The following is an 11,709-nucleotide window of genomic DNA, read 5'->3' on the forward strand; positions in this document are numbered from 1 at the left end:
GGGGGACATGCAGGAGGCAACCAATCAGTGATTCTCATCATTGATGTTTCTGTCTCCCTTTTCCTCCCTCTCTGAAATCAATAAAAATATATTTCAAAAAAATAGTTCCTTATTGTCATCTAATATCCAGTCAGTTTTTTAATTTCCATTGTCCCAGAAGTGTGCTTCTGTAGTTGGTCTGTTCACATAGGGGCACTTATCTTTTTAATCCCTCTCCTTGCATCTACTCCAAATTATTAATTCATTATCTTTAGTAATGATTTCACTGTGATGGCAAGTACTTATGTAGAAATGTCACAGGAAGGGACATTTTCCCTAACCCCCTCCACCCTAACACAACTGTTCATTTTTGTGTCGCTCTAGTTCTTGACCTTATGCAGAATAAGAGTTAACATTTTAAGGATGGCAAGAATTAGACAGTTGACATTCTTAATAAAGTTCCCTATAAAGAATAAAGTGTGTTTCCAGGAAAGTTGGGCGTGCTGCTCCTGCCAGCAGTTAGCACAGATGACAGCGGAGCGCGCCACTTCCTGTTTTTCTCTGCGTAGGCCGACTCTGGAATTCCCCTCCTTTGCCCATGATTTAAATCTTGTCTCTTGTCTTCTTAACACACCACACCGAGGAAAGTGTGCCATTCTCTAAGTGTCTCATGTGCCTGGAAAATAGTATTTGTATTTTAAAATGCTTTATGTAAAATACCTAGACTTTTGATTCATTGGGAATGTTCTAGCGAATACCTCAGCCTGTCCGGGTCCCATCCTTTCAGCCTTCTCTGTCACCTTACAATGCTGCTCACTCTTTCGTTTTCTTTACCTTTAATCTCTTCTCTTTTGCTGGATCAACCTCATCAGAAATTAAGCATAATCAAGTATTTCTCCACTGACACCACACGCACTGAGGTTGCTTTCTCCTCCTCCCCTGTGACACTTTCCAGAAGACGCACCTGATTTTCCTTCTCGCTTCAGGACGTTTCTTTTGGCTTCTGTGATGGCTTATTTTCCTCTGCCCAGCCTTGCATGGGCACCTCTGTGCGCAGCCTAGGCAGTCACTCACTGGCAGCTTTATCACGCTGTGACTCTTGGATCCTCCCCTCCACGTTAGCCTTTTGCAGAATTGTTTCCATGTATCCACTGGCCCTCCGGGTGCCTCACTGGCCCCTGAAATTCATTGTGTCTGGGACTGAGCCTTTCATCTTCTTAGAGCCTGGTCCTCTCCCAGGATGACCTAACCGGCTGCACGTGCTCTTCAGATCTGAGACTGCGGCTCCTGCCCTACCCTTCCTTCCGGTCCCAGGTCCAGCAACAGCCAAGTGCTGTCGATCTTATCCACTGAACACCTCCTGGCTCTGTCCACCTCTTTCATCTCTGCTATGAGTTGAATCTAATTTTTTTCACCAACGTTATAACTTCTTTTGGCCCCTCCAACCTGCTGCCCACCTGTAACTGTCATGGAGCAGCCTTTTATAAAAGAAATATGTTTTTACTGATTCCCGAGAGAGGAAGGAAGGAAGAGGGAGAGATAGACACATTGACGAGAGAGCATCAATTGGCTGCCTCCTGTTATGGATCGAGCCCAAACCTGGGCATGTGCCCTGACCAGGAATCAAACGAGGCACCTCCTGGTATATGGGATGACTCTCAGCCAACTGAGCCACACTGGCTGGGTGAGCCTTTTAAAACCAATTTGATCCTCTAGCCCAGCCGTGGGCAAACTACGGCCCGCGGGCCGGCCCGTTTGAAATGAATAAAACTAAAAAAAAAAAAAAAAAAGACCGTACTCTTTTATGTAATGATGTTTACTTTGAATTTATATTAGTTCACACAAACACTCCATCCATGCTTTTGTTCCGGCCCTCCGGTCCAGTTTAAGAACCCATTGTGGCCCTCGAGTCAAGAAGTTTGCCCACCCCTGCTCTAGCCTTTGGGAAGGAAGGACTGGAAGCTCCCACTTTATACCTTAAAGTCAGGGTGTGATTAGAGGGCATGAACAACCTTCCAACACACTAAAGGAAAGGTCTCTCTCAACTCAGTAAAGGTCAAGTTTAAAAATACTACTTCAGGTTTATAAATTAATTTCCTACCGCAATCATTATGGTGCAAGTTGAAGTCTTCTGTCCTTTGCCTTTCAGTGTGAGAGTAGTCTCTTGAATCAGTGTTTAGTCATCTGCTTTTGAACATCCTCAGGATTGAGAATGTTATTTTAATTTCTTCTTTGATCTCTTCGGTCACCCAATCATTGTTTAATAGCATGCTATTCAGCTTTCAAGTGTTTGCATTTTTTTATTGTTTTTATTGTAGTTTATTTCTAATATTATGCCATTCTGGTCTGAGAAGATGCCTGATATGATTTCAATCTTCTTGAATTTGGAGAGACTTTGCCTGTGACCCAATAGAGAATGCTATTTTAATACTGTTCTTTCACAGGCGTGTCAGTTCACAATCATATCCACTCATTAATTCTTTCAAGAAACATTTTAGGGTGAGATGGGTGGTGGCCCGAGCGCAACAGGGTGACTTCTCTCCCAGCATCTTCCTGCAGTGACTCAACGTTTAGAAAAACCCCTGAACATGGAGATGTGGGCTAAGCTCCAGACACCCTTCCGGAGGAAACGCTGCTGGTGTGTGTTCACAGAGCACGGGATGGTCAGAACCCAGTGGCTGGAGTAGGTCTTGTTCTTTGAGAAGGGCCTCGGGCTGAGCCAGGTGGCCCGCGCACATCAGGAAGGCTTTGGGAAAAGTGCAGTCAGCAGACACCATCTTGGGAATCTGATCTGCAGCAACAAAAGCGAGAGGACAGTAAACGGTGCATACTGGCTTCTAAAATTAAGGCGTGAACTTTCTGCTTTTGTGGTTCTGTGAAACTCACGTGCGAATCCTGAGAAGCTGTCACCTGGGTCTGTTGTGATACGTATTTAGGATTTGTCAGATCCTACCAGCATTTTAGGGGATACAGACATAAAATATGTTCAAAGGCAACCCAATCCAACAAGTTCATGCATAACTTGCCTTAGTTTTGAGGCAAACTGCAATTTCAGGAGGATACTGTTGAAAGAGATGAATCGAGCTGGAAAACTTGGACTGTTTCAACATCACTGAAAAGTTGTACTCAGAATGAGTACAATACAGAATGTTGTACTCAAATCGCAATGTATTTGCTAACAGTGGTTAGTGATAATTTTATAGGTGTCTCACTTTTTAAAAAATAGAATAAAACTTAAATGTTTATTATATTAATGTGGCGATGGCCGAGCTAGACCAAATCATCTTTTTAAAGTTCTAAAATAATAACCTATTTTTTTGCTTTACCTATTTGAAGTAGTTGGGGTATTCCAAGATTCAGGTATTTTTGTGTCCTAGGCAATTTTTTTTTTTTAATCCTTACCCGAGGACATTTTTTAAATTGATTTTAGAGAGAGAGGAAGGGACAGGGAGGGAAGGAAAGAGAGAAACATTGATGTGAGAAACATTGATCAGTTGCTTCCCTTACGTACCTCGACCAGGAATTGAAGCCACAACCTTTCCAGTATAAGGTGATGCTCCAACCAACTGAGCCACACCAGCCAGGGCTCCTGGGCAAATTTATTATATTATTAAACAGTCATTCATCAATAGTATGTATATCCATCAGAATAAGTTTTTTGGTAATAAGATCATTTTCTTTGTTCTCATATTTTAGAAAAGGCGTCGTCGGATTGACCGAAGTATGATTGGAGAACCAACAAACTTTGTACACACAGCTCATGTAGGATCAGGAGACCTGTTCAGTGGAATGAATTCAGTAAGTACATTGGTGGAATGTGCAGATGAGGCCTTGAGACACGGGTGTCTGTTTTTAATGTTACACTAGATGCCTTTGTAGACATCGAATATGAATACATAATGTCAGCAGAGAAGACAATAAAGTGACCAATAAAAATCAACCTCACCTAATTTGCCAAGTACTTCATTCTGTTTCCAGTACTAAACTCTTCATAACTGAATACATACTTTAAAGGATTTGGCAACAAGCGAGGAAGAATCAGAAGTAAAAATAAAAGATCTTTTGGCTATCTTTTCTAGAGATTTCAGTGAATTTCAGAATAGACTTTCGATTTAATCAGCTGAACTCTCTTATTCCTTAATTTTATCTGCGAGAAAAACAGTCCAGGATAATAGATGCGCCACCAGATGAGGGAGTTTTTAAATCAGGGTCTGCCTCACTTTTGCTCTGAGGCAAGCCACTATCGAGGGCCTCTTTCCCGGTGCCTACAGTAAACATGTCTACATGATCTTTAAGTGTTTAGACCCGGAAAGTCAGTCGGCATTTATGAACAGAATTATGATCTGTTGTATATACTCATTCACTGGACAGCGTTAACAAAAGGCTTAACAAGAGAACAGAGTTTTAAAATAGGTAGAGGAGTATCCTGGATACAGCAAACAAGTCTGGCGGTTCAGTTACTAGGTAAGCAAAGGGGTGATTTGTATCTTCTGTGAAAGGAAACAGCTTGTCCGTTGCAGGTGGGTAGGAAAAGTGCGCTCACCCGGCTGCTTGGGCAGTGAAGTGTCAGCTGCTGCCCAGGGGTCCTCAGCGGCTTTGTTTCAGGTCACCGTGTGCGAAGATACCAAATGGGAACCTATGACTTGTTAATAGAGCGCCTGGTTTGAAACGTGTTACATGTGATGAATTTTAATTTCTTATCAACACATGTCTTCCCCACTTCAGGTTTTTAACTCTATGTAAGACAAATTAAATGTTTAGTTAGGGGTGTTTACTTTTAAAGTCTTGTTTATGCACAGTTCAGGATTTCCTTTAGGATTCCCGTCTGCATTTTGTCTCCATGAAGAGCCTGTCCCTACCGCCCTTTCGCTCGCCATCGCAGGCAGAGCTGGGGACTGTGTGCGAGCTTCCCGCCCGCCTCTGCAGCTGAGGCGCAGGGTCAGCGGGCCCTCAGGGAGGCTCTGCCCTGCAGTCCCCGGGCAGCCTTCTCTGCTTACTGAGGTGGAATTTTTATGAAGTATTTTAGCTCTTTAGAACTAAATAAGCCTTTTGTAGCCATTGCTTATACTAGCTTGCTGCCGTCTCTAAAGACATAGGCCGCCTCCACTGCAACCCAGCACCCCCCTACCCGGCTCCGTTCTCACTGCCGTTGGGTATTGTGAAACCGTTTCCTGAATTGTCAGCAATAGTTCTAACTTGTAGAAGCCTGAGTCCCTGAGAAAATTCAGTCTCCTGTGCAATAATAGTGCAAATAAGGCAAAACTGCAGACATGCTGTTATCCAAGGAAATGTTTTCTCACATTTGTCCATCCCAAAACCTGAGCCGCTGGAATTGGGACCTGGGCTTGGTGTACGTGGAGCAGCCACACCTGATTATTGGACGGTCAGTGACTTGTAGTTTATTTTTTCCCCTAAACACACTCTTCTTCCAAGACTTCCTTTCATACTAACTTCTTGCTAGAAAAGGGTTCTGTGACCCTTTTTATACTGTAGCTCTGTTGTGTTAAAACACTGTATGTCCACAGTCACCCTAACTTATCCAGTCCACATCCTTCAGTTTGAAATTGAAGAATTCACTTTCGGAGGAAAAAGAACCTACATGGGATCATGTAAAAATATAAAGCTCACTTGAGCAGGTGTACTGGCTCTTCACTGTTCCGTCATCACCTCCTTGTTGCTCCATTTTCTAGCAGTCTGGCCGGATTCTCTTATTCTTTGCTTCCAAACTGCTTCTAATTGATGTGAAATTGGAATAATAATGACACACTAAGAGTACTTCACAATGTGCAGATAACTGCCTTTTTTTCAGCAAAGAAAGAAAATATCCCAGTATTTATATATCTCAGTCTATCGGGAAGTAGCCCAATAAAGTAGTTAGGAGAGATGATCATGTTAACTTTTACCGGTAAGAAGCCTGATATTCTGAGAAGATACAGTTCACCAGTTACAATAGGAATAAATAAATCTGGACTCATGTCCAAATCTTTGGATTCTTAGACCTTTTAGTTTATCAGACTTAAAGACTGCATCAGATATGTAAATTTTACCACATGGACTTCTACAATTTATCTTGGGTTGGTCCAATTTCTATTTTATTTTTGTTTTAGATTCTAGTATAAGTAATTGAGATAATCTTATATATGAGATGCGTGTAAATTAAGATATTTAAGATGGAGGAAATGAAAGCTGATTTGTATACTTTTAAAATATGTATTTTTTTTATTGATTTCAGAGAGGAAGAGAGAGAGAAATAGAGAAACATCAGTGATGAGAGCGAATCATTGGTAGGCTGCCTTCTGCACCCCCCCTACTGGGGACTGAGCCCACAACTTGGGCATGTGTGCTGACCGGGAATGGAACCGTGACTTCCTAGCTACACTGGCTGGGCTGATTTGTATACTTAAAATTATTTTTTTATTTTAAAAAGAAAGGGAGAGGGAAAGAGGGAAGCATCAATTGGCTGCCTCCCATATGCACCCCAACTGGGGAATGAACCCAAAACATGGATTTGTGCTCAACCAACTGAGCCACACGGGCCAGGGTTGGTTTCTATCCTTTTGGAATGTTACCAAGTGCCTTATGAATTACAAAGTGATTTTTTTGTATTAGGGAAGTAGAGAAGGTAGGGGGAGAGGGAGTTGCAGCAAAAAAATGTTTTAGTTACTAGCCTCACTATCTGCCCCCATCCATAATCAGAAAAATGTTAAGTCTTTAAAAATTCTTTTATTCTAAAACTAGAGGCCCGGTGGGGTCCCTCGGCCTGGCCACCGTCCAGGGCGATCCAGGCCATCATGCCCAGTCTAGATCTGGCCGGCCAGTCAGAGGGAGGGACCGAGGGAGGTTGGCTGTGGGAGTGCACTGACCACCAGGAGGCAGCTCTTGTCATAGCTACCTGCCGGTTGTCCAGTTGTAAGGGTCTCTTAGGCTTTCATATATATAGATTTTATGTCTTTAAAAATCGATTACAGCTTTTTTACTATAAAAAAGTACCCTTCTAAAAAAAAGTAACCAAAATGTTGAGACAAGAATCACTTAGTTGTGCTTCCTTAGTTCCTGACGTGTTTCCTGTTTGTCTTGTTGTAGGTTAGCTCCATTCAGAACCAAATGCAGTCCAAGGGAGGCTACGGGGGTGGCATGTCTGCCGGGGTGCAGATGCAGCTTGTGGACACGAAGGCAGGATAGCCCGCCCTTCCCGTGAGTACTCCAGGCTCAGATGTGGCCGACCCCAGCTGGCGACATAGCCTTCATTATGTTGGGGTTAAGAGATACATACAGTTGACCCTTGAACAACATGGGTTTGAACTGCACAGTTCCACTTGTACATGGATTTTTTTTTCCAATAAATACTGTAAATGTATTTTCTCTAGCTAACTTTATTGTAAGAATACACTATATAAGAATACATATACAAACTGTCAGCCAACTTATTGGTAAGGCTTCTGGTCAATTATAATTGTAGGCTATAATAGTAGGCTATTATTAGTATTTAAGTTTTGGGGGAAGTCAAAGTTATACACAGATTTTCAGCGGTGCTGGGGGATGAGTGGGGGCAGTGCCCCCATCCCTACGTTCAAGGGTCAGCTGTATTTTTTAAAAAATACAGCTCTTTTTTAAAAAAATGTGAATAAAAGGCAAAAATATTTTACTTGGCTAAATGTTAACACATTGCAGACGGATCACGAGAATTCTCTCTTCATATTACACAGTGTTTTACAAAGTATCATACTTTAATAAGATATTAGCTTGTAAAAACATGTAAAAATAACTTCAAATGCAATGGGTATTTAATTTTAAAATGTGCCTTTAACATTTATGTAAAACGTTGTTTTGTACTTGTTCAATAGGAACTTACCTGGCCACTGGGTAAAGCTAGCAATAAAACTACTGGTCCTCAGTGTGTTGAATGATGGTCATAGGCATTGCTGCCGTTTGGATATTAATTTTAGGTTCCTCTTTTCCTAGTGAAGAACTTTAAGTGCATTAAGACATCTGGTTGGGGAGGCTTGAAGATTCTGGTAGCAAGATGAAGCTCAGGGGTCCTTTAAACAAGAGTGAAGTTATTGTTTTGAGCATTGATACTGCCTAGAACCCATGTGTAGTGAAGTGATTTTATATTTAAAATTTATCAACTGTGCTGTTGATAAATCTTTCATTATCAACTTTTTAAAAGGGTGCATCCCAAAAGTGTAAAAATAATTTGGATGTTCCTTTTGGTGTTGTAGGTCATTGTGAATTTCTGTGTTTTCTCCTTCTACTATTCTTTAATTTTTGTGTGTGATTGCTTTTCTTTTCAATTACAAAAGGAAGTGTGATGGTGTCTTGTCCATCCTGTTGTGACCCTCCAGTGAGATGTACTGTTCCGCCGAAGAAGCTACTGTCGGACGAATCCTGCATTTCCTTCAGCTGGCCGCATGCCTTCGACTCCTGGACAGAGTTTCTTAGATTGTGGCTTAAATTTTATTTTTTATCAACATGGATCTGACCTTGGCATGATCTTTTCTGTGAATGCTAGCACTGTTTTGCATTTTTCCCATTTTAACATTTCTCTTTCCACCTGCCTTATGATTTTATTAGTAAGGACCTGCTATTATTTGTTAACTTGTCACCATTTATGTATATTTTGGAAGGTATGAGACCCACAAGCACAATGATCATTTTTAGTCACTTGAAACTTCAGCAGAATGGTATCTGCATGCTCGGTGAAGCTGCTGCGTGTAGGAGCCCGGGGCTGGCGATGCTGCTGCTGTTACAGAGGTTAGCTGTGCCACGTCACACCCGTGTCACAGAATCGGTAACTTGTAGTTTATTAGAAATATGACTTTTTGGTCTATTTAGAGAGAATTGTAGTACAAGGCAAGTTTGCATTTGTAAGGCCTTCATCCTGTTGTAAATGTTCACTATTTATTTGGGAGCGAGGACCTGGAGTGAGCAGATGGCTGTGCACCGAGTGTTGTGGTGACGCCTCCACTGGGCTCTGAGCAGCAGCCACTCGTTTCTCTGCACTCATTCTGTTGGTCCTTGTTTTAATTCATGTCTAATGTTATGGTGTCCAGTAGAGTGTGTTGAACCCCTGGCCTCTCCTAACTGCAGACTCCAGAGCCAGTGGCCTATCCACGCGCCACATGTCCGGGGCAGTGGAAGTTGCCACTGAAAACACCCTGTCTGGTGACTTTATGGAATTGGTGAGAAAACCTTTGCTTTGGTTGCAAAATATGTTTATTCTTCCACAAACTGTATTTCAGATGAATCTGTAAATGCTTCTCCTTCCCCACAAGGGCATAGCATTTAGCCAGTTGGTGGTTTGTGTCTTTGTTAAAATGTAAATCCTGTGTCTGGTTCAGCTCTAACTACAAGTGGTCAGATTAACATTTCACGCGGCAAATGGGGGTTCATTGAAAACTTAGCCCTAAGGAATTAGGGAATTGAAAGTGATCATCTTCTCTTCCGTCTTTTTTTATCCTCTTTCCTTCCCCTTAGTCCCAACTCCTTGTGAAAAGGTAACTGAGTAAATATTAGGTTTGTGAGGCAAAACATGAACGCATTTCTCCGCACTCTCTGGAATTCAGCTTTTGCACCACAGGGGGCGCCAGACGCTCAGTCCTTGTGCTCCTGCGGCTTCCAGCCTTCACAGTGCCAGTCTCCAGCAGGGAGGCTCTGTCAAGGAAAAGCATTTGTGCTTAGTAACAAAAACACGTATTTTGCAGTTTGTTCAATAACTTCTAAACTAGAATTCATCTGGTTTCACTAATTCATGGTGGATATTGTGTTCTGCAAAATGCCAGAGCCTCTGTGTCCTGCCAGCGACATGGCTGTGTGCCACTTTTGCAGACAGACTGGATTTTCCTGACATTGCCCCACTGGTGCCATTTAGTCTGCTTCTACCTGGACTTTAGAAATTTTCAGTACAATTTTTATACTTGTCATAGAACGCCTGGAACAATAGTACAGGGAGCCACGGTCCCTCTTCCCTTACTCATGATTTGCTTTGCTTTTCCAGTTACTATTTTTTTCTGCTTCTCCAAGGACCAAAATACTCCATGTGCACTGGAACATGTCTGCATGGTGGACCACAGGCTGCACTGTGCAGGCCATGGGCATCACAGTGGCCGCACTGTGTGCAAGGGCACATGCTAAGGAAGGTGCCAGTGAATCAAGAAGAAAATTACCAGAAATTCTAAGCTAGGAACTTTGAACACATCTTGTAGGAAGGCTTGGAGATATTTGAGCGTGTGGAGGAAGCAGCGTCCCCACATTCATCGGTGGGGTGGTCAATTTTGGAGGTCATTTGGTCCCCATAGCAACGTATCTCATTTTGAAATTGAAGCTAATTAAATAGGATAGACTGTTAGGACTTTGTTGAAATACATGCTAATAACTGTTAAGCAAGGGAAAATGAATGAAGGTTTAACTAACGACATGGATTCTGTTATCAGTGACCTGCATTCTGTAAATCAGGTGCTTTCTCGTGATCTAGGCATGAAACGGTGCCAATAAGCATAGAGTGGAAATGTTAGCTCTGGTGGTTGGATTCAGCATTTCCAATGCAGCATTATCCCTGGGCCTTTAGAAATACTGAGCGTATACTAGCTTTCATTTTGTTATTAAATTATAGCAGTTTCATTATAGAGAACAAGTTTGCCTTGATTTTGTTTAAATGACTTCTGCTCAGCACCCAAAAGATAAAATTGACATATTTTTATAATATAAGCACACTTTTTCTTGTACATTGTGTTCATTCTTGAATAAAGTGAGTTCAGTGTTGGCTTGTAGATATTAAAAAGAAAGTATTGATTCAATAAATGTTTTCTTTCAATCCTGGCTTGGATTTTCCTTTCAGTGTAGTATTTTTCTTTCAAGGAATCATTTACCAGCATTCACTTAGAACAGCGATCGCCAACCAGTGGTCCATGAGGTCCGAAAGGTTGGTGACCGCTGACTTAGAGAGCTCCTTTGTAGCATTCTTATATTTTCAGTTAAAACTATCCTCATACAGAAATAATTTATCATTCTCTTTAACTTCACCTTATAATTTAACAAACACCTAATCAAAATGATCGTAAATGTTTGGAAATAGGACTTTTTAAAAAATATATTTTTATTGATTTCAGAGAGGGAGGGAGAGGGAGAGATAGAAACATCAATGATGAGAGAGAATCATTGATCGGCTGCCTCCTGCACACCCCCCACTGGGGATTGAGCCCGCAACCCAGGCATGTGCCCTTGACTGGAATCGAACCTGGGACCCTTCAGTCCGCAGGCCGGTGCTCTATCCACTGAGCCAAACCAGCCAGGGCTGGACTTAGGACTTTCTGTTGAAATATCTCTTTTCTCCAAATTTTCATTGCCGGGGAACATCACAAATGGCTTTTAACAAAGGAGTCAAGCCCTGGCTGGTTTGGCTCAGTGGATAGAGCGTTGGTCTGCAGACTAAAGGGTCCCAGGTTCAATTCCAGTCAAGGGCACATGCCCAAGTTGTGGGCTCGATCCCCAGTAGGGACCATTCAGGAGGGAGCTGGTCAATGATGTTTCTCTCATCATTGATGTTTCTGTCAATAGAAAAAAAAATTTAAAAAAAGGAGTCAAATGCCTATTCAGTTTCCCATGCTGAAGCATTTTTGTCCTCACAGTTTATGCAGGATTTAAATAAGTTAAGAATTTTCTTTCTTAGCCATACTATCAGATACCATTTTGAGCAGTTTTGTCCCCAGGGAGCGTTGGGCAGTGTCTGGA

At 42.0% G+C, this 11,709-nt stretch overlaps 1 protein-coding gene across 4 annotated transcripts in view; it reads left to right on the plus strand.

The window, feature by feature from the left end:
* Window positions 1-10,797, plus strand: part of CDC42SE2 (CDC42 small effector 2) — a 105,326-nt gene extending 94,529 nt beyond the window's left edge. For all 4 annotated transcript variants that reach the window (XM_081092610.1, XM_081092611.1, XM_081092609.1 and 1 more), the window contains 3 exons: window positions 3,676-3,777; window positions 7,063-7,173; window positions 8,283-10,797. In XM_081092610.1, coding sequence (XP_080948736.1) covers window positions 3,676-3,777; window positions 7,063-7,161 — 201 coding nt within the window. In that variant the 3' untranslated portion in view covers window positions 7,162-7,173; window positions 8,283-10,797. The remainder of the gene's footprint in view (window positions 1-3,675; window positions 3,778-7,062; window positions 7,174-8,282) is intronic.
* Window positions 10,798-11,709: the final 912 nt, after the last annotated feature.

This window comes from Myotis nattereri (assembly GCF_964212035.1).
Source record: "Myotis nattereri genome assembly, chromosome: 5".
NCBI classification, from domain to species: Eukaryota; Metazoa; Chordata; class Mammalia; order Chiroptera; family Vespertilionidae; genus Myotis; species Myotis nattereri.